We start from the raw sequence: 20,537 nt of genomic DNA, 5'->3' as shown, positions 1-20,537 counted from the left end.
ATGAATTGCACCTTGGAGTAAGCTTGCAACGAGCCGAAGTATGCTCTGCAGTGCTTTTTGCGAAGAATGTGCGTTGTATACATTCTTCAGCGTGATCATCTGTTCGTCAACATACGAAGTGACAACTCTTGTCGAAAGTCAGGCTACCACCATTCACTTGCGGCTATTACATTGAGGATCGACTTGAGGAAACCCATTCTTACGTTGGGAAGTGATAGTCGTCCAATGAAAGTGTTTATTTAAATCATGTTTCAGAGGATCGCAGGTATCCAGTTGGCGATTGTATAATGCAAACCGGTATTGCAGTGTGTAAGGACAAAAACGATAGTGGAAGTTCGGAAATGACGTGTAATATTATACAGCTTTCATTTAAAATCGGAACATATGCCTGCCTACATCTGATTTCCGTTGCCCCTGGAGTATTCGTTATGAAGGATACATTCGACGATGGTATCTGCAGAATCAAATACGAAAGAGGAATGATAATGGACTTACTCATGGTTATATTATTTGGGATTACCGATTACCAGTAGCAGTGTTGATGGATGTGTATTTTAATGGTTATTTGATTTGAGAGGGGATGGAAAAAACTTGAAGCGTTATTAAGGCGTTGTGGCAATCGATTGCCAAGCTTGTGTACCTGCCTTATGCACAGATGCCCTTATTTCTAAGTCCTGAACATCGCACCATCATGCCTTGATTTTTGCTACTTCAGCTTTTGATGTTGGCTATTCAGATCTTGAAGTCGCTCCCTCACGCTCTGATTTTCACTCCGGCACTTTTTGATTTCTTCCATTCACCTGGCGATTATTGATTTTTACCCTTAGTTTCCAATCCAAATAAACACGGTCGATCAACACTTTTCATCTGCTTTTCTATACTTAGAACTACCGCACTTGCTTTTCCTTTTTTTTTTCCCTGATTCGATTTTTCATTCAGATGCAACGTTTCTCTATTTTTTTACCCTTCCGTTTCCAACGAACGATACGCACAGCGACCTGATATATGTCGCCCTTAGTATATACGGTGCTCATGCAACAAATTAGAGCAAGTTCGGATGTGCCTTGTTCAGAACCGTCAAAATAACCTTAACAACAGGTATGTACGAAATGGGATAACAAGAAGAATAAATAAATAAATAGATAAAAAGCAAGGCACAACATGAGGCAACGGTGGATAAATGAAAGACGATAAGACATCGATTGAGAAAGACTTGGGGACAGGCATATCGGGTAACTGCATGGAGCAGCATTGCAACTGTAAGGATCTTGCTTGGTCCAATAAAACGTGTCTTGATTAACAGCGCCATGTCAAAAAAAAAGGGCGTCCCTCTCATATATCCTGTATCTGATCGAATGTTTATCTACTGCAATTTGCGACGATTCGTCACTAACAAAGCTACAAAGCGTTCAGGTTCCACCAAAAAATTACCTTACATTTTTATGATGTTGCGGGTTTACCGTTTGAAACGCTGATCGCCAGGAAACTTTACCTTAATGTATGGACTTCTGTCATCAGGCCAGCGCGCAGTTCTCCGCGTTACCATTATATAAAAATCGCACTTCAGTTCAATGAGGTACTATGCTCTCGGGGGGGGGGGTTATTTCCGAGCTCAGAATGAGTTGGAAGCACTGTTTAGCGGCGGCGCAAATCATGAGCTGTGTCCTCACCACTGTATACTCCTGTTCAAAAGTCACCGTAGGTTTTTTTTTTTGCTCTTCTTTCATTTGTATGACCTCAGTAACACCCGTATTGACATCATGTCCGAATGAATTTCAGAAGTTGCCTTAAAAGATAAACTTCATTGCCCATTGCAGAAAGTAGAAATGAAAGCTAACATCCATTTTTTTTCTTTTTTCAAATGAAATTCAACTCTTCGTCATGCCATGTTTGTCTACGTCTTTTTTATTTCGACATGATTTTTTTTATATATCATAATATTCGAATTCCTACAGTCACTTCTGGAATAAACAGTAGCACTGCAATGAATAAAAAGATCTACTCCTGTGCCTCATTTTGTGGAGCGGAAGGCGCCTCCGCCGATGCTTCATTTGAAGCCGATGTTGTAGGTTCGCTAGATGGAGGCACTTCTGCAGCATTTTCCTTATCTTCTGATGCAGCTTGTTGCTGTTGATCGTAGTTACCATATTGCCCGCCATAGTATTGTTGGTACCATTGATTATAAGCTTCCTGAGTCCATTGCTGGTCACCTTGGTTACCGTAATATTGCGCATAGTAAGCGGCGTTTTGATCATCCTTGGGAGCACCTTCTGCAGGGGCGGCTTCGCTCGAAGAGGTCTCCTTATCGGCAGAAGCAACCGCGCCACTCGCATCGCCAGCATTGGCTTCAGCATTCTCTGCACTCGGGGCAGCTGAAGGATAGCCGCCATAAGCATATGGATAGCCGGCATACTGATAGCCTTCATAGCCTAAATTTTCAACCGTCAGTGCATCAGAAGTCTACGAATCTCTGATTATCGTACCTTGTGCAGCGGCATTCGGATCCGCCTGAGCGTATTGGTCGTAGCCATATTGAGCGTAATATTGTTGATACTGTGAATAATCATAAGCTGCGGGATCCGCATTATCCTGATGATAAGATGATCCATGGCTGTATCGGCCGCCACCATAACCTCCACCACGGGAGCCATAGCCACTGACATAGATGTGAATTAGACATTGCAAATTTTCTCTTCACTTAAAGTCTTACTTACCCTCTGCCATAGCCTTCCCCGCCATAACGTCCGGATCCACGATTAGCCTGAAAAAAATGATGTCCAAAAAGAAACAACGAGCAACACGAACAATCATTGCGCACAAAAATAGAGACAGATGTTTGTTAGTATCACCATGCCAATGCCCTACCAACAAGAAACCTTGCATTTCGAAGATACAAAATGCGCGCAAAAAGAAAAACAACACAACAAAACAAACAACGAGGGTTGCGCTCATCTGGGCCAAAACATGTGGCAATAAGATGGCTCATGCCCGCAAACCGTAATCAAAGAACGAATTTGATCGTTGCTGCAATATTCCGGACACACAAACATACACACATAAACGCAACACGAACACAGCCACCATCAAAGAACAATAGAAAGAAAATGAAAAAGGGAAAACGATCATGTACACTTCCTGCCTCGACTTTTTCCAGAATGAGCTGCTTCGCCAACGCAATACGATCCGGTGAACCTGCACAAAAAAAAATGGTCGAGTTGTAGCCATAAACCGCACAGCCCATGGCACCAGAAGCTATCAAATAGAAGCATGCTGCCATATTTCAACACCAGCAGACTCGGACCACCCCGTGGTCCGTATTTGCTATATGTGCCCAAGATCTAAACTGCACCGCGTTCTGGTCAAAGTATATAACACTTACCGAATATACTAATCGTTCTTTCGCTCGAATTATGATCGGAGCTATTCTGATTGACTTTGATTCTGGCGCCGGACTGATCTTGCAATCCACGAACCGTTTCACCACCTATCCAACAATCATAAGTAACGTGTATAAAAAGAGGTCGATACATTCAGCAAATTGGCTAAAGTGAAGCTGAGCAAATTCCTAACATGGCCACGCTATAGCTTACCTTTGCCGATAATGAAACCTACGGCTTCGCGTGGCACCTGAATGGTTTCCATGTCATCGTTATTGTATCGTCCGCGGTAACCACCACCGCCACCACCTCCATATGGTCGATCGTAAGCGCCAGAGGGTGGACCACTGCGATCGTATGAAGCCGAGTGGGCACCAGAGGGTGGACCACTACGATCGTATGACGACGCATTAGCGCCAGTCGCAAAAGGTGGCGCAGAATATCCGCTCGCACTACTCGCAGCGCTTGCACCGCTTGCACCACTGCTCTCAGGTGCCGCTATTTTTCGGCCTTCGCCATGAGCCGCTTTGCTGTTGTCTGCGTTGCTATTGTAATGCTGTTCGCGATAAGCAGCCCAGTCACGGCTGTGAGTCACTTGCTATTCAGTTCAGAAGGTTTTAGTGGAAACCATGTTCTACATCAAGGAAGTACAAACAAACATACCACACCATAGCCATCATCCTTGGTAATATCCTCAATAAGAGTCTTTGCGCGTTGAATGGCATCTTGCGAACCAATTATATTAACTGATCTTTCGCCAGAGCTTGGAGCTGACCCTTCCGGAGAAATCATGATCTTCGCACCACTTCGTTCTTCCAAATCACGGATGGTTTCTCCGCCACGACCGATCACTAGTCCCACTTTGTTGGCAGGAATGTGAATCATGAGACTGTTGCCGCTCATTGCCGCCGATACAGTAGGACCAGATCCGCCGAATGTCTCCCCAGGTCCACCACGACGACCTGTTTCACCCGCCATTGTATCATCCACAACTTGTTGAATCATGTCACGGGCGATCTTCAGCTCGTCTCTGTCACCGACAAGGTTAACACGTCTTTCAGAATCGCCGGTATCTTGTTGAATTTCAGATGGGTGTCAGAATATGGACTTTCGCAACGAATAAAAAGCACCTAGATGAATAGGAAAGAGTATTTACCTGACAAAAATTGCACTTTTGCACCAGACATGCGTTCAATCTTCTTGAGATTATCGCCACCTCGGCCGATGATCAATCCAACCATATGATTTGGTACCGTTATTTCTTCTTGTACTTGCGGACCAGTGGACGATGAACCATATGATGACATATTGCTTCGCTCCTCGGAACCAAGACCATAGCGACGAGCATCGCTACCTGTACTGTCTGCAATAGACAAGACGACATAAATTAGGGAAACAGGTAAGTAAAATGCCATTAAAACAACGTACATGTAGGTCTCGAGGAACCGCTGCTTTCATAAGCACTTCGCTTATAATCACGTTCTTCGTAGCCTCGAGAGCTTTGAGATCGATAGTCATCGCGCTCCTCAGAATCTTCACGATAACCTCGCTTTGATCCAGCTACAGTCCAGATTTAGGTTAGTAAGGCATTAATAGACAAGTGGGGAGAACGCAAACCGGAGGAAGACAGGTAAGCTGAATCGGATGGGGCAGCGGCGGCGGATTGCTGCTTCAACTTTTCAGCAATGGCTCTTGCTTTGGATAAAGCATCGTTGAAGTTAACGGGCGCATTGTTAGATGTGAGCGATGCCGGAGGGGGCACAGCATTATAGTTGTTTTCGTCTTCCATAATAAAAGATCACAAGGGATGTCCAAGAAAAAAAAAAAAAAAAAGAAAAAATTTCGGCCAAGAAGGAAAATTCGAGTGCACCTGCTGAAAGTGACGGCCATTATGTTTGGCGAACCATGGAAATTTGTCAAAGTCAGACCACTGAACAACACTAGTCTTTTGAATCGGTAGTTGTCTGATTTCTTGAACAGCAAACCGAAAGACTATAACCTTTACTATGTATTTTAGTATCATTTCATAGTAATGCCTCAAGTAGTATGGTACCCTCGTCTTATTAAATAAAATTATGCCCACAGTAAGATCACCATTATTAGGAAGACAAATTGATCGAAGACTGTCGTTTAGGAGCATAGCATAACGATACAACATATCACTTCACACGTAATATACGTGAGAACTATGAATCATTTCGTTACCACGTACAACAATTCACGATATGGCACAAGCACGTGTATGTATTTTATGAGATGGTTCCAGGTTTATTCATTTTTAGGCATTGATGGTTTCAAATCTGTACACTTTCTCATCTCCCTTGAAGGGAACACCAAGCTCGATGAGTTTCAAGAAAGCGCGAGCAAAATCGGAATAGAATTTGTCCTGATCCTTTGCGTATAAATCAAAGTACTTTTTAAAGTCCTTGTCGTTGTACATGTAAATTTCGGCAGGCAACATCATCACGTCGGGATTGTTCTTATCAACCCATTGCCAGCCACCGTGAGGAAGATCTTTCTTAATCCATTCACGCTCAGTGAGGGCCTTGAAATACTCGTTGGAGAACATGGTGGGTGCTTCCTGCCATGGTCCTTCAAAACCGCTGCGTTCAGGATGACAGCGACCGAGAACATGAGCTCCAAGCAAAGCTACGATCTCTTGATCATCGAAACCCTACAAATATGTGTAAGATATATGGCATCAAAGATCTGTACGTGTACTGCCTCTCACCATTCTATAAAACACGTCGCGGACATGATCTTGTTTCTTTGTGGCATCAGGCAATCTACCATCGGGCGTGCACTTCTCCTTGTCCAAAGCATCTTGACGACCTGGTCTCCATGGGATCGTGGGACCGCCCTACAATACCCAGTAACATCAATCAGTCATCTGCTCAAAAGTTACACAAGCTCCATATATGAGGTCTTACCAATTCCTGGATAGCACAAATACCAGCCAAAGTCCAAAGGTCACCGTAGCTGATTTCGGGATACTTTGCGTGGATCTTTTCCAAAAGGTTACGAGCAATAGCCAATCCATTGTTGGCGGCATGGAGCGATTCAGGCTCAAATCCTAAAAAAACATATCAGTCAGCTTTATCAGGGACTACTTTTTGCGTATTTTGACATCGATGAAGTACGTACGCATAGTAGCACCGTTGCTGCCGCCTGTCTTGGTCTCATCATCATAAGTTCCTGAAGCGTGCCAGGCTAAGCGAACAAGAACTGGTCCGTATGAACCGTCATCGTAGCTAACAGACAGAGATTTTGTTAGTTTTGACTCTCACGAACTGCTTTCAAGAGAAATCATACTCAGAGTTTTCGTCAAGAATTTCAGCAATGTCTTTGTACACTTGATTATAATCAATTTCTTTGCGCTTCTCAGCGAGTTTGGTATCGGTAGGCTGAACGATCTTCACAGTATGATTGGCATTATGATAGTAATAACCACCGACGCCACCCAAAGTGGCAAGCGCTAACATATCCGCTGATAAGTGGCCCGAGGATCTCGTTTTATTGTTTGTAATTACTCACTGAGCAAAAGTAGACCACTGCTTCCGCCTTTTTTACCACCAGGAGCGGTAGCGTAACCACGCACAGGCTGTGCACCTAAGCGAGCGCCGATATAGGAACTACGCATGATAGGTGCACGTTGTACAAATCGTGGCGCAACTCTAAGAACAGATGATCGTAACGGATTCATTGGCCAAAATAGAAGTGGGAGAGTGGGGAGGTAAAGCGAATGTAAAGTGTAAAAAGTTCAAAGAAGTACGATTGAAAATTCCATGAGAGGTAAAATATACTCAATTTTTGGTTTCCGCTTCTTTCCCCGCAACAGATATCGTCCAATAAGAACGATTGTTTGCTGACTAACACCAACTGTCCGCAATACTCATCCGTTTGTGTGACGGATCCGAATTAGTCAGAAGCCTGCCATTGGCCAGATCATAACCTCTTTCAGAAAGTAAAATTCGCTCAATGGTGAGAACACGTAATATTATCAAGAGGTTCCTGTTCTGATAGCTCGACCCGACTGATAGGAATCTGGAACCCTGAAGCAAATAACAGGATCGTCAGAATTCTGGTTGCAAAAACAAAGAGAACTTGCTAACCTAAAAAGACACAATAAAATCGACCTGCATTACGTCGAGAACATGTTGCGCACTGAAACTGCTTCAATCAGTGGCCAACGCTCATCCAAATAACAGCAAAGACGGGCGCTTGGTGTGTTCCTAAATATCCTATATATTAACCCCAAGAGCTTGTCCATACTTGGCAACAAGATATCTGGTTTGTCAGCCAAGGCGAATTCACATTTCGAATGGTGACTAGTGCCAGCGATGTTCCGGACGTCAACTTGTGGACGTTGGACTTATGCATAGCCTCGATGATCAAGCTTTCGGACATTTGTTGAGTCTAAAGAATCGACTCTTCGTGAGAGACGAAATCCATATCCGTCTGATCGCCAGTGTTTCGCGGTATACTTGACCTATAATTTTTGACCTACATCTCAACATACTTATGCATCTTCGTGCTTTTTCCGTCTCAAAAAGCGAAAATGCTTATTTTCAATATCTTTCTGGGTAATATTGTTGATATCCTAGCTTTTAGCACTCTCTATGGTTGTGGCTGTGGAGTGCAGCTTCGAAACCGTATTGATCTTGGTTTCGACTTCTGCAGGTTACTGTGTAGAGACTGTGCTATCTGTGCTCATATCTGACATGGCTGTGTTCACAATTCTGACCTTAGCATATCACTTGTCCAAATTTGGGCGTTCTATGTTGACAATCATTTACAGCCAATTTTCTATCTTGATTAGCCCTTGACAAGTGGTTGATCTAAAGCTTCTTCATTCTCAAGGGTTTATTGCCGGCATTACCCTTGCGGGGTCTAAACTCTTTGCATACGAATCATATTACACGGTCACGCAGTACGAAGTTGAACGTCCGTCCGTATGCGGCAAGAGCTGGCGTTTGCGGCGCAATGGTGCATCGATAACGAGGAATGTTTAACTTGAAGCGCCGTCGAACATCGCGGCTTCTGAAAAAAGCGAAAGCTATTCGAGGTTATCTGTCATATTGTCAAGAAGTTCCTGCCCGACAGCTCAACGCGACATTATCGATCTGGAATCATGAAAACAGACGGCGGACTGGTCAAATTTCTGGAGCAAAAGCAAAGAGAACTTGCACAGCTAGCGACCCACAGAACATGCCTGAATTACGCTGAGAACGTGCTGCGCACAGACAGTGATTCTATCACTGGCTAACAACGTCCCAACAATGCGGCTGATGATGACGATAACACGAGGTCTCCACCATAGTAAAGCAATGATTCTGAGCTATCCCACCACAGCAACGCTTTACTGCTGCCTCTGTCCGTAGAAAAGTGCCCACAGGGGAACTCAAGACTGCTGTTGAGGTGCACAAGTACTGCCTTGGTCTCGGTATAGATTGTCGCTACTCTTCAGTCCGTAATGTGATGCAGGGGTTAGGCTTCGAATCCCGCATTAATACGAAGAAGCCTCTTCTTACTGCCAGGCATAAGAACCGTGAGTGGTCGCCGGTATTGCTTTCGCAAAAGTGTCCACACGCTTCAAGCTGTCAGCGAAACAACACAGTGAAGAAAAGGCTCTCAATATCGGGCGATCTCTGCACGATATCCTTGCTCTGAGCGGAATACTTCTTTTCTGCCCAAACCAACACAACGACCCGGTTCATCGACGACTTTGGTCAGAAGAATCTCAACGAAATCACTGGGACCCTCCTGTCCGAAATACTTGACAGCGATCTGGATTGGGGAACAATGTATTTGTGAAACTATCGCGCGCCGTGAACAAAATGGTGAAAGAAATAAAGCTCATAGACCTGGACAGACAATACAAAACCCATCGATTTAGCTGAGCTTGATCTGCAGCAGGTAGCTAACGATCTTCCGCAGTCTAGAAAAGCGATCGTGAAAGGCATCATCAAAGAGTAGGCTCAAAAAAAAGGTCGTCTTTTCCCATCATTGATCTATAATTTCATGCTTGGATCGGATTGGTAAGCTTCCAACGAACAGCCTCGAAAACGAGGGCAGCCTTGGTGAGGGTGTGCACCTTTTTCGATCCGATCCTGTCACGCCTTATTGCCAATCCGCTCAATAATGTTCACCTGCGCTGGTCAGACACTACAACGCCTGAAACTCGCAGGCAACGACCTGATGCCGTGATCAGCAAAATCAACCAACTGTCTTTTGGATCTTCGTTTTGCTTTGGTGAGGCTAAGGTTCAACACATATCTAAGTATGAACTTTGGCTCAAGCGCGCTCTTCACTGTTGCCATGCTGGTCCATACGCTTACCCTTATGCTTGTGCTTATTCAGCGATCCTGAACGATTTTCAGCAGCCTGTCCTATATCATTAGCTTATTCATCTTTTCTACTGCCGTAGGCTACACATTTCCAAATTACACTATGTGCTTGTCAAAGTTGTTATCTGCCAATCTTCTGCGGCCTTTACCTTTACTTATTTTTCATGTCATAAATTACATATACCAGTATTTTGACAGTTTATGGATGTGAATCTACGTATGTCGCGTTACTTTGTTCTTTTGTTTAGAGAAATATCTGTAAAAAAGGGGGCAGTGGTAAAATTTCAGCGCCTTTCACCTTTTTCTTTTTTTTGGCGCAGGGCACCGTCAGTGTTAATTGAACGGCGCCTTGTGCATCTTTGAACCGGCGCTGGAAAAAAAAGTGACCGTTGTTAATTCAAAAATGACCGTCTCAAACAAAGAAAAATTTTATAAAGGCAAGGAACTCGCGCAATTTGTTTGGTTTTTTTGTTGTGCAGCTTTTAAGCAGGTAAGCATTGTTCTATTATACTTTTGCAAGAAGCAAGGGTTGGTAGTGGGGATGAAATTTTAGTACATAGAGTCAAGCACTGAGCAGATGTACTGCGAGTACATACTTGATGCTAATTTGTATTGCTGAGTATTATGCTACCAACTAGCTTCTTGGTTTTTTTGCTGTCATGGAGACATACTTTTCGTCACAAAAGCTAACTGCTTCTTTCTATCTTTGATAGGCCATTTTCCATGCTTATAACTGTTTTATTTCACGTTACAAATAAATAAAGAACTGTTTTGAACAACACATTTGTCTATTTGCTCTAGAAAGGAATAATGGAACCGAGATTGGCTTCTTTGGCACGTTCAGCTATCAAGCCTGCAATGGCACTGTCTTGAACACTGATGCCCACACTTTTAAAAAGCGTGATTTTTCCTTGAAACTGCTGACTTTCTGACTGAAGATGAGAATCCTTCACTACTTGACCCATTTCTGTCCAATCTTCCGGTTTGGACGATTTCACCAATTCCCCTGCTTCGGCTTTGCACGCTTCGATAGAATCCACAAGAATTTTGTCGCATCGCGTAATAACTTGGGCATCGACCTCATGCATGTCCAAACGATAAGATCCAACACAATTCAGATGAACCGAGTTGCGTAACCAAGCACCCCGAAGCACAGGCTCCGAAGCATTGGTACATGTACAAATGATGTCGGCTTCTCGGACATATTTTTCCAAATCGTCGGCAGCCACCACAGTGCGCGTGGGATAGGCAGTTCTCATTTCCTCAATAAGTTGGTCACGACGCTCCTGTCCACGGTTCCAAATAGCAATATGCTCGAGAGAAGGGCGGACAGCAATCATCATATCAATATGCGCGCGACCCTGGGCACCAGCACCCAAAACTACCAAATGCTTCACGTCTTCTTTGGTATAATATTGTGTGGCAAGACCGGAGCCTACAATTATTGTGATGAGCCATTTTTCCTTTCCTTTTTTCTCAAATGAAACACTCTTCTTTTTTTTTTTTTTACCTGCGGCTGTTCGAACGGCAGTTAAAGCGGCTCCATTCATAACAGTATCTACGCTTCCGGTTGCCTCATCCAAAACCATGACGGTGGCAGGTAAACCGCCTTTGCCATCTTTGGTAGGAACGCTCACTATCTTAACGGACGTCGTTTCATTCAAGCGCGAGGGCATAAATAAGACTTTGTGAGACTCGGTGTTGACGGCAATTCGTTGAGGAGCTTGAGCATGAAAGTTATTGGAGGTCTCATGTCCGAGTGTATAGCTTCGAAAGGTATCGGACATCAGTGTCACTATCTCGCGCGCTGCAGCAACATCGCCTTGACGCAATACTTGATCGACATCAGCCTTTGACAGGACTCGAATAGAAGCCATGGTGGAGACAGAGCCTATTTTTTCCCACACTCGGATTTCCCCGTTGGGACTCGCCATTTTCAACCACCGCATTAAACTTTTGATGCTGTTGGAAAATCAGAATTATCTCCCCTTTGTCCGCTACGTGGTTCCGGTTGACCGTGAAGATGTCTATAAACGAACAAGCGGTTTCTACACTCTATTCCGTATCCAGTTTAACGCTGGATATACCGGCTTTGGGACTGCATTTGCCCGTGATGGATGTACTGTTTACTATTCTTGTGCATTATTCCTATCGGTCTGCCTTGGGTGAAAGCCATGCCTACATCGGTTGGGGTCAAGGATTGGTGGCAACCCTCTTTATGGCCTCCGGAGGTGGCTGCACGGTGTCCTTAATCAGAGGTGAAACTTTTGGCCTTTTACAAAGCAACCTCACTTGGGCGATCCACTGGTAAGTATAGATACGCTTATTTTTTTTACGATCCATATTATCTGTAACCGACACATCTGTACGTTCCATTAGTTTCATCTACTGGGCCATGTTTTCCAACTCATTTATCTACAGATGTACCCAAAGCCTATTCGAGATGCCCCTGGGAGAACATTTGTTTACTTTGTCGGACGCTGTTCTCCGAACATCCGCCATGGTGCAATACGGTATCGAAGGAGTCACTGCGAATCCCGGACTCGGCGCTGGCAAGTCGGTAGCCAAAATCATTTGTGGTACATTAGCCGGATGTGGAGGTGGACTCTGGATCGGTAAGATAACAGACATCCAAATGAAACGGCGTATCAAATATTGAACAATCAGTAGATGCATTTCGTCTTGATCAACAACACTGGTCATTCTGCACGCCTCGACTGCTGCGCGTTATGTCTGTCGACATGAAACTTTCCTTGGCTATCACATTGTTTTATATGTTCATGACCTCCCCTGAATTGTGCAGTTTATTTGATATACCCGTCTTAACATCCGCAGAAGCACAGGCCTGGGGCACGTTCCTGATGCTGGGTGGATTGATTGGTGATACTTATTCTAGGAGATGGTACAGAAAAAAAGAAAGCCGGGTCAAAGAAGATAGAGAAGGCAAGAAAGAATAGAGACTTGGGACGTCGTCATATATGACATTGAAAAAAAAAAAGAAGGCTGTTGCAAACTCAACTATAAACTTGCTGTCATTCCATCATTTATCACACTTTTCTCTTTTTGTGCATTTCATCTCCAATAAATTCCCCGACATAAAGTCATATACTCCTTCATTTCAATATTGTCTTTACCATGGGCAACAATCTATCGAGAGTCAACTGTGCGGAACAACTGGGACTTCAATACCCTGAGAAGCCGCTGCATACGAAAAAGTCACATAAAAGAATCGATAAAGATTCCATTGGTTTTCCCACTGATTTCAGGGTAAGAATAACGAAACATTAGGGTTGATGTCAGCGTTCTAAACATGCTGTGATGCGTAGCACACATATCATGCGGGTAAGAACCACAGGGAACTTATGAAAAGGCCTTCTTAATAAATGATTCACATCAATCTGATAAAGGTGGCGGTAAAATAGGTCACAGCAAGGTAATATCACCTTGCCCTTCATATGACCATGCTATGCTGCTCGACTGACATTCACTTATCTTATAGCCATCTGAACTTCATTCCCAAAAGCTGATCATGAACTATGCCGAGTTCTTCCAAGCAATGACTGAAATCTCTTCCGTGCTGAATGACAAACAATCTTCGTCTGGTGAGTTTGGTAAAATAAACCTAATTTACTCGGTATCCATTAATGTGTTGTTATAGAGACGAAGCAAAACATGAGCACGGTTTTATCGCCTACAACTACCAACGTTGTGAACAGAGATTTGAAACGTCGGCCTTTACCCAAATTCCCGCATTCATACTCAGAAAGAGCCGTCAGTGCCGTTTCTGGAACAGCAAACAATGCACCAGTAGCAAAATATGATACCAGGAAGATCATCAAATCATCGCCTTCAGTGCCTCCTGGAGATACGAAAACTGATGATGATGATTCCAAATGTTTGAACGCGGATATCTCTGAAGAAACTAACAATCCAACGTTTTATGGCAGTTTGGAGAGTAAAATCAATGCACAAGTGAAAAAGGTACTTAAGCGCGTACTTGGAATACATGTGCTCCTTGTTAATATCACTGATATATAGGTTCTGGAAAAACCCAAACATACGAGAATCAAAAAGTCCACCCTTGCAAATGGACAGTTAAGGAAATCAAGAAGCGAAATTACTGCGCAACATAGAGAACTGCATTGTAGTGACCACAGACTTGGCATTTAAAAAAATCAAAAAGCATTGTTTCTCAGATAATAACTTGCATTTATAATGATGGATACTGCGTATTATCTGGAAGTTGAATTATAGCTAAAAGGATCGGCAGAATTGGCTGAGTCATGGCGCACTTTTTTTTTTTTTTCAGTGACTAAACATATACTCATATGCGGAGGCAAGTAGTCCTTGATTAAATCCATCAAGCTGACTCCTTTCGATGTTATCGCTGACAACGCCAAGGTTGGACATGCATAAATCCAAGCGTAGAGCTTCAATATCGTTGGCGTTCGCACCATCCTTCAGAATTTGATAGAGTGCTTTGTAACCCTCTGAATTAAAACTTCCTGAAAAGCATTCAGTCTTGAGATTTCAGGCCAGAAAAAAAAAATTACAGGTTGCGATTTACCTTTAATGCATAACGGTGCAGATATTCTTAGCGGTAAACTGGTGCGCTGTTTAATGTCAATACGCGACTCTGGGTGATCAAAATGCATTGTAAATACAAAAGATCAGTACACTCTCAATGCGCGTTTTGATTCTCGTAAAAGAAATACCAAAATTGTTTACAAATACGATCAGGGGATTATCAGCACTGATGTTCTGGTATTGCGATGATACCGTTTCGGTCACTAAGATACGTCCTTCAGTGACATGAAGAAGCCATATATCCAGCAGAGATATCTGATCCATTGCAGGCGCTAGTTCCTTCTTGATCAGATGTTTGACGTCTGCCCATGTAAGAGTAACAGGTACCGACAGTTTCACAGGGTCGGAGTGCACACGGTAACGGATCCATAGTTGCACTTGTTGAATTTGCTCGTTCCTTGCTTCTTTCAAACCAGCAAGCGTTTGAGACTCCGGCCCTTTTGAGTCATGTTGATGCTTCCTCACTGTCCATCTACCGAACATCAATGCCACAAAGAACAAGATGGCAAGTGTTTTTACACGAATTGGGAAGCTGTTGTTCATGAATTTGTATAACGTAGCTTGAGGATTGTGATCCTTGATAGTGTATTTCTTCATTGGAGGTGCAGATGGTAATGCCGGCGCACGGCTGGCGTGGTCCTGATTTAATCGCACAATGGCCATGACGAGTGCAGTGTTCGATAGAAGCACCAAAAAAGAAATAAAAAAAAAGGATTCCTCACATATTCAGCCATAAAAATGTATGAATGAATGCGATTATTTTCTATTTTTTATTTTTATAACCATATCAAACATGGTTATGGCTTCAATGAACGGAAAAAAGAGCTTTACAATTTCTTCTTTCTAGGCGTTGTCTCGTTACGCTTCGACATAGTTGAAGGCTTGTTGCTTGAGGGGCCATTCTTTGTTGATTTCTTTTTGATTGTTCGCGGGTTCTTTGGGCACGATTCATGCAGCAAATGGGTTTTCCATCCGGTTTCGGAGGCCGTTTCAATCAATTTATGGCAATGAGGACAACGAACTTCATTTTCAACAGCAGCTATCAAACCTCGAGGTCAGAGCTGTGACACCTTCATTGGCAATTCCCAAGCAATACTTTATCAGCTTACCAATGCAAGTTTGTTTTGACGAATGTTGCAGCCATTGTTCTATTGGTATTGCATTCTTGCAACGACCACATTGTTTCAAGAGGTTGCGTTTTTCACAGTCGCCTAATAAATGATCCGATAATGTCGATACTTCCAAGATCTATGGGAACGTAGCATCAGAAGCAAATTACTGGAGGGTCATCCACGTATTCACTTACAATTTGGCACATGGGGCAATTCGTGAGCATAGGACAATCATTGTAGTAATGGGATATCAATGTTTCTTCGTTAAAAGCGGGATCCGTTTTATCACAGAAAATACACCTTGAAATTTTGTTTAGCTCGTCAGCATATGACTTTTTGGTTGCAAGCGAAAGTCAATACTTACGTTGTGTCGTTATTAGATGTTTCTTTTGCCCTGCCCGATTTGCGTGTTGTTGTTCGTGAGGCAGTACGGCCACTGCTCGTTACCTAGCCAAATAAGTCTTGTAAATAAAACACTTAAAATTGTAATGTTCTCAATGAGTACCTTTTTTGTTGGCGTGGCTTTTTCACGGTCTACAATAGGAAAATAGTTTAGATTTGGTTTCCAGTAACGAAAGCCATACTGTTTTGACTTACTTTTGGAACTTGTCAATTTCTTTCCGGCGGTTGCGGTCTTTTTCTTTGTTAATTCTTCATCGGAACCCTTCGAGGTCAGTTGCGTCGCCGCTTTCGTTTTCTTGTTGATTGTACGGGGTTCCGTTTTTGCTACAGCTGCTCGAATTTCTGATGTGATATCAATGGTCTGATTTGACTGGTCATTTTCATTCCTTGATTGTGCAAATTTCTTAACGGTCTAAAGACAAAAATTCATGATGAGTAACGCTGTGGTAATCCCTCTAATATAGACCTACCTCTGTCAAAGATTTTCTCAGATCTTCGTCAATATATGTGCTGACGTTCTTGAAGCCGACTTGATCCGAAATAGAAACGACAAGTCCAACGGCAGCTTCGCGGACGCTTTCATGGGAATGACTCAAGTACGGTAGCACAAACTGCATGAGATTGTCAAGTTCGATCGATGCATCTGCGTTTTCACTTGTGGCGATTTGAATACGGTTTACGGCAAATTCAACGAGTGCGATTCTGTTCATGGCGTCCTTATGGTTGTGAATGATACGCTCGGGCTTGCCTATGAACATATCCAGTAGCGAGTAAGGCGCATAGCAATACTGCTGACCCAAAAGAATAACAAACTCGCTCGCTTGCTCTCGTACACGGACATTGGAGTCGTTGGTGCGCATAAGCAGACAAGAAAATGCACGTTCAATCCAAGCAAAAATCATGCCTGGTGGGATGGAAACCAAAATTGAGAAATCTATTTGACAAAGTGAGTGAGATGAATGAGATGAAAACCATGTAAAACAAAAAGCAACATCGACGCACCATTGAGATCCTGCCAAATACTCAATGCTGTGCTTAAAATGTGTTCTCTTGAATCCATCACAGTTTCTTGAATGAGTATCAAAGCTGCTCGGACGAATTTTCCTGCTCTCTTAATGTCATCAGTGGCCGACAACGCATCTTCATCGTCGCTATCGATCATGTCAGAGTCACTATCCTCGACAATGTCCACCAGGGAGACAAATTGTTCCAATTGTCCCTCTTGTGCCAAGTGTGTTGCTTCGGCTACATCCGTCGCAATTCGGGTGAGACCCAACTGTCTGCACTTGACTCGAACGCTCAGAATACAAGCTACTGTATCTTCTCCAAAGACATCGATAGCAGTGCGGCAATTTTGACGTTCTTCATCCATCAGCGGTTCTGGAATACTATCGGGATCCCTCGGTACGCTCATTTTGCGTGATAATTCGTGCTTTTTAGCCACCGTAGTGGATAACGATGCGATAGGTCTGACAAGATCCGATTGATCTGCGAAACTTAACGAAAGCCGTTGTTCAACTAGTGAAGGTGATTTCGACAAGTGATAGCCATAGGATTGCTGAGTATTTGACATGGCCGTCGGCTCCTCGTAATCGACGTCCTTCTGCTCGTTTTGCAAACAGGATTTATCGTCGTATAAACCGCACTCCGTTTCCTGATAAATCGGTTGTTCTACTGGCTGCTCGGCTTCATCCTAAAGAGCAGAGTGTTATTACAACTTGACTCAAATACATCTAATAAATGGTTGTACCTCATAGTCATACGCTTCTTGCAGAGTCATGATTTTACCGTCGCGGGTAATTTGAATTCCAGCATCTTTCATGCATGCATACGCCTTTTCCTTCGTGTCGCTGATTTCATTCTTGAAGTATCGTATTCATTAAAGATAGTTCCTTTGGAATGCTGGCACTGCTTACCTTGAGATCATCTGCTCTGTCATAATCCTTTATTTCAATGGCCTCTTGTTTCTGAAATTCCAAGTGGAGCAATTTTTTCGAGATATTTGACAAGATATTTGTCAAGTAACTGTATGATTTTGCTTGCTGGTAAGCTTCATCTAAAAATGGAAATAATAAGATTTCTGTGTGCAACCATTGCCGAAATAAGCTTACACTGGACAGCTTCCTTTTCAGCTTGTTGTAGCACCCCTATCCACTGTTGAATATCGTCATCGCCACCATATTGCGTGATGGCTGCTGATCGGTTTTGAAAGCTATGGTCGCTGGAAACACTAGTTCGCCTTGTCGAGGAACTGAGAAGGCTCATGTCGTCCAAAGGGTGCTGTGACGGTTCCTGGGGAATCTCCACATTAAAAACCACTCAATGTCGGAGCAAAATACGGAATGTTCACTTACTACAATAGGTATCTTGTTGGCGTAATGAATAGGTTGTCCCAGCACGTTCAGTGCAATCAATCCGACCTAAAAACGCCCATATAATGAACCCCCCATACCATATATGATTTGGAATATGAAGAGCCTCACCTGATTATAGAGATTCAACTTGTTTCGGTGACAATTTCGCAGCACCAGCCGGATATACTCGCCATCAGTATTCACTTTGATTGACTTGAGCTCTCGAGCACGGAACTGAGCGCGCATGTTATTATCCAAGCATACATAGCTGCCAAAGAAGAGAAAAAAAAGGACGGTATGAATTGCTTGTATGGATAATTGCAAGATATTCGGAAGTACCCCAGACGTGTGAATTCGATCAGCGTATCATCATCCTCTCCGACGATCGGCTCATTGGTGGCGATATCTTGCTTCGACATGCCGATGTAGACATCAATTTTTGTAGCGATCTTATAGTGGTGAGAAAGGATTTGAACTTTGCTTATGTGGGCCGGTCCACATAGCAAATGAATGATCAGATCCTGAGGATAATTCGGGCACCTATTGAATGTAGGTCATATTATTCTTGTTTGGTATGGTTTTTGAACAAAAATTCGTACTTTGGTGTTTGCCAGCCTTTGATCTTTTTCCCATCGTAAGAATCATCGTCGTCAGCGAGTTCAGATTGGCTCATGACACTTGAAGAACGATTGCCAGGACTAGATGACACCAACTGTTCTGGACTGTAACCGTCGTCCCATGACGAGCAATGGGCGATTTCATAGGGCAGTGCAACAATGTTCATCAATACTAAAATATCAAGAAAGAGAAAAGTCTTTTGATTTTTATTACAGACATACGCTAGAAAAGGGGTGTCATTTGAGCTCGTGGTGCATGACCGTATCTGCTCACTCGCATGCAAGCTTTTCGATGACAACAAGCTGTCACTGTAACACAAATCAACTTCGTCGGGTATTTTCCTTGTTGCTCCCGAACGTAATGTGTGTCAACTTTGATTGCAACTTTCCTTTTTCCCCATCTACATGTTTTTCTTATTTTCAATCAAAGTTGGGGATGGTTTCCAGCACATATCCAAACGATCACGAAATACCAAAATCATGCGACCGATCTCCATTATTTGTGCCTCGTTCATTGTTTATTCTCACTGCGATCTTTTGGTAACGGTCGAAGCACAGTTACTATAAAGGTTTATTCCGTGTAAGCTGTGATTTCCATGCGGATAAAAAAAAAGACGGACATGATCGGCAGATATGATATGATATTCTAGTACTTTTCCGAGAATCTATATCCTCAAGCAAGAAGATCCAACAACGTTGATGCGCCATATAAAAACAATAGAATGAAGCCGTCATTGGCAATCCTGACAAGATTCAGAGTGCGCGTTTTATCATATTACATATTGACAATCTGTCGGCGTCAGAAGAGTTTCTCGATAAAAGATTCATCCGAACATGCTACAGTAAGGTCTCACTCGCGCCCGTTTAGTAAAGGATCCTTCAATGGTTTCGGACAAATTTTCCAGCTTGCTGTCATGTAAACAGTATCAATGAGGACCATTGCCGGGTTCAATGCCCGGCTTAACGAGATCACCTGAATGGCTCACTGCGTCGATCCTAATACTCTGACGAGGATCTCTCTAAATTCGCTTCCAGTTCTGATTTGTGGTTCGTTTGGTGCTTCATCAAACATCCCTTTTGCGCTGAGACTTGATACAGTTGTCGCTCACATAAGCCAAACCGCTGCAGGGTCATCAGCAAAAGTTTACGTTAATTAAACCACCTAAAGCTTTTTCGAAAAAGTATCCCTTGCTTTGGCCGGAAATAGTTGCGTTGAATGGCCCGCCATATTTGACGGTAAGGTATCAAGATATCTGAGCACTCTTTCACTCATCTTCACAATTGTGAGAATATTTAGCGTCGGATCTAAGCCATGAGAAATTTGCGAGCATTAATATGAAAGGATTGCCTCGATAAGAGTGACCTGTAGAATAGCACACATTTCAATTCCAGCATTATGGTTGTGCTGCCCGTAGATTAGTTCGGGGCTGAGCACCGCTTCAGCTGACTTCTCCGCAGTGCACTTTTGAGCGACTTTTTACAATCACTATTAAAAAATTAAAAGGAAGGCGAGACCCGAGCATACTCTGGGAATGCGTCATATGCCTTCACACCGAGTCCCCAAAAGCGAGTTTCTGGTCGCACCAGTGAACATCGATATCCGCGGTTTCCTGTTAAGGCACAAAAGGCGGTGTGGCTCGAATCGCCCATCTCAGCTAAAATTCCAGTCTGAACATGTAATAAAAACCAGCAAATAAGATACTACCTGGTGCTCACGTACGGAAGCAAGGTCGGATGATGG

General features: G+C 43.3%; 8 protein-coding genes across 8 annotated transcripts; 3 read left to right on the top strand and 5 right to left on the bottom strand.

Moving 5' to 3' along the window:
- Positions 1 to 1,874: 1,874 nt before the first annotated feature.
- BYT42DRAFT_564535 (uncharacterized protein) lies at positions 1,875 to 5,182 on the bottom strand. Its single transcript, XM_051567750.1, has 10 exons — positions 4,995 to 5,182; positions 4,806 to 4,937; positions 4,534 to 4,740; positions 4,041 to 4,450; positions 3,591 to 3,975; positions 3,380 to 3,484; positions 3,131 to 3,192; positions 2,715 to 2,761; positions 2,484 to 2,656; positions 1,875 to 2,429 (listed from the first exon to the last, which is right to left on the bottom strand). Exons 1-10 carry the CDS (start codon positions 5,164 to 5,166, stop codon positions 1,999 to 2,001), a joined length of 2,124 nt encoding a protein of 707 aa, XP_051425747.1. The 5' UTR covers positions 5,167 to 5,182; the 3' UTR covers positions 1,875 to 1,998.
- A 473-nt stretch (positions 5,183 to 5,655) lies between these two features.
- On the bottom strand, positions 5,656 to 6,859 carry BYT42DRAFT_493774 (heme peroxidase; the record flags this gene model as incomplete). Its single annotated transcript, XM_051564247.1, has 5 exons — positions 5,656 to 6,051; positions 6,109 to 6,237; positions 6,308 to 6,450; positions 6,522 to 6,628; positions 6,690 to 6,859. 5 exons carry the CDS (start codon positions 6,857 to 6,859, stop codon positions 5,656 to 5,658), a joined length of 945 nt encoding a protein of 314 aa, XP_051425746.1.
- A 2,616-nt stretch (positions 6,860 to 9,475) lies between these two features.
- On the top strand, positions 9,476 to 9,643 carry BYT42DRAFT_477297 (uncharacterized protein; the record flags this gene model as incomplete). Its single annotated transcript, XM_051563639.1, has 1 exon — positions 9,476 to 9,643. A coding segment is annotated over one exon (168 nt), but the record flags the coding sequence as incomplete, so codon positions are not given.
- Positions 9,644 to 10,521: 878 nt separating this feature from the next.
- BYT42DRAFT_493759 (uncharacterized protein) lies at positions 10,522 to 11,601 on the bottom strand (the record flags this gene model as incomplete). Its single annotated transcript, XM_051564246.1, has 2 exons — positions 10,522 to 11,159; positions 11,235 to 11,601. The coding sequence occupies 2 exons, from the start codon at positions 11,599 to 11,601 to the stop codon at positions 10,522 to 10,524; spliced, it is 1,005 nt and encodes a 334-aa protein (XP_051425744.1).
- Positions 11,602 to 11,747: 146 nt separating this feature from the next.
- BYT42DRAFT_493541 (uncharacterized protein) lies at positions 11,748 to 12,383 on the top strand (the record flags this gene model as incomplete). The annotated part of the gene is made up of 2 exons (XM_051564222.1): positions 11,748 to 12,031; positions 12,104 to 12,383. The coding sequence occupies 2 exons, from the start codon at positions 11,748 to 11,750 to the stop codon at positions 12,381 to 12,383; spliced, it is 564 nt and encodes a 187-aa protein (XP_051425743.1).
- A 476-nt stretch (positions 12,384 to 12,859) lies between these two features.
- BYT42DRAFT_612704 (uncharacterized protein) lies at positions 12,860 to 13,894 on the top strand (the record flags this gene model as incomplete). Its single annotated transcript, XM_051571658.1, has 6 exons — positions 12,860 to 12,991; positions 13,051 to 13,066; positions 13,132 to 13,157; positions 13,224 to 13,326; positions 13,383 to 13,705; positions 13,763 to 13,894. 6 exons carry the CDS (start codon positions 12,860 to 12,862, stop codon positions 13,892 to 13,894), a joined length of 732 nt encoding a protein of 243 aa, XP_051425742.1.
- A 47-nt stretch (positions 13,895 to 13,941) lies between these two features.
- BYT42DRAFT_564518 (uncharacterized protein) lies at positions 13,942 to 15,033 on the bottom strand. The gene is made up of 3 exons (XM_051567749.1): positions 14,440 to 15,033; positions 14,292 to 14,360; positions 13,942 to 14,229 (listed from the first exon to the last, which is right to left on the bottom strand). The coding sequence occupies exons 1-3, from the start codon at positions 14,972 to 14,974 to the stop codon at positions 14,030 to 14,032; spliced, it is 804 nt and encodes a 267-aa protein (XP_051425741.1). The 5' UTR covers positions 14,975 to 15,033; the 3' UTR covers positions 13,942 to 14,029.
- BYT42DRAFT_564515 (uncharacterized protein) lies at positions 15,029 to 19,059 on the bottom strand. The gene is made up of 15 exons (XM_051567748.1): positions 18,779 to 19,059; positions 18,519 to 18,719; positions 18,309 to 18,447; positions 18,180 to 18,245; positions 17,937 to 18,117; positions 17,742 to 17,881; positions 17,576 to 17,686; positions 16,828 to 17,518; positions 16,296 to 16,759; positions 16,021 to 16,237; positions 15,929 to 15,957; positions 15,788 to 15,870; positions 15,618 to 15,723; positions 15,421 to 15,559; positions 15,029 to 15,350 (listed from the first exon to the last, which is right to left on the bottom strand). Exons 1-15 carry the CDS (start codon positions 18,961 to 18,963, stop codon positions 15,139 to 15,141), a joined length of 2,964 nt encoding a protein of 987 aa, XP_051425740.1. The 5' UTR covers positions 18,964 to 19,059; the 3' UTR covers positions 15,029 to 15,138.
- Positions 19,060 to 20,537: the final 1,478 nt, after the last annotated feature.

This window comes from Radiomyces spectabilis (genome assembly GCF_025331425.1).
Source record: "Radiomyces spectabilis strain NRRL 2753 chromosome Unknown BYT42scaffold_4, whole genome shotgun sequence".
NCBI lineage: Eukaryota > Fungi > Mucoromycota > Mucoromycetes > Mucorales > Radiomycetaceae > Radiomyces > Radiomyces spectabilis.
Note: the sequence above shows the minus strand (reverse complement) of the source record. Positions and strands in the feature narration are given on the sequence as shown.

Bases quoted from the DNA above. Each gene is read 5' to 3' on its own strand.
- BYT42DRAFT_564535 (XM_051567750.1), bottom strand. From the start codon at position 5,166: ATGGAAGACGAAAACAACTATAATGCTGTGCCCCCTCCGGCATCGCTC. The intron at 3,485-3,590 runs GTAAGCTATAGC...ATTGTTGGATAG, and splicing joins AGGTTTCATTATCGGCAAAG to GTGGTGAAACGGTTCGTGGA. The intron at 2,430-2,483 runs GTACGATAATCA...TTGAAAATTTAG, and splicing joins TCCGAATGCCGCTGCACAAG to GCTATGAAGGCTATCAGTAT.
- BYT42DRAFT_564518 (XM_051567749.1), bottom strand. From the start codon at position 14,974: ATGGCCATTGTGCGATTAAATCAGGACCACGCCAGCCGTGCGCCGGCA. The intron at 14,361-14,439 runs GTATTTCTTTTA...TTGATCACCCAG, and splicing joins CGTATTTGTAAACAATTTTG to AGTCGCGTATTGACATTAAA. The intron at 14,230-14,291 runs GTAAATCGCAAC...AATGCTTTTCAG, and splicing joins TGCACCGTTATGCATTAAAG to GAAGTTTTAATTCAGAGGGT.
- BYT42DRAFT_564515 (XM_051567748.1), bottom strand. From the start codon at position 18,963: ATGAACATTGTTGCACTGCCCTATGAAATCGCCCATTGCTCGTCATGG. The intron at 16,238-16,295 runs GTAGGTCTATAT...TTTTGTCTTTAG, and splicing joins TGAGAAAATCTTTGACAGAG to ACCGTTAAGAAATTTGCACA. The intron at 15,560-15,617 runs GTAAGTGAATAC...ACGTTCCCATAG, and splicing joins ATTGCCCCATGTGCCAAATT to ATCTTGGAAGTATCGACATT.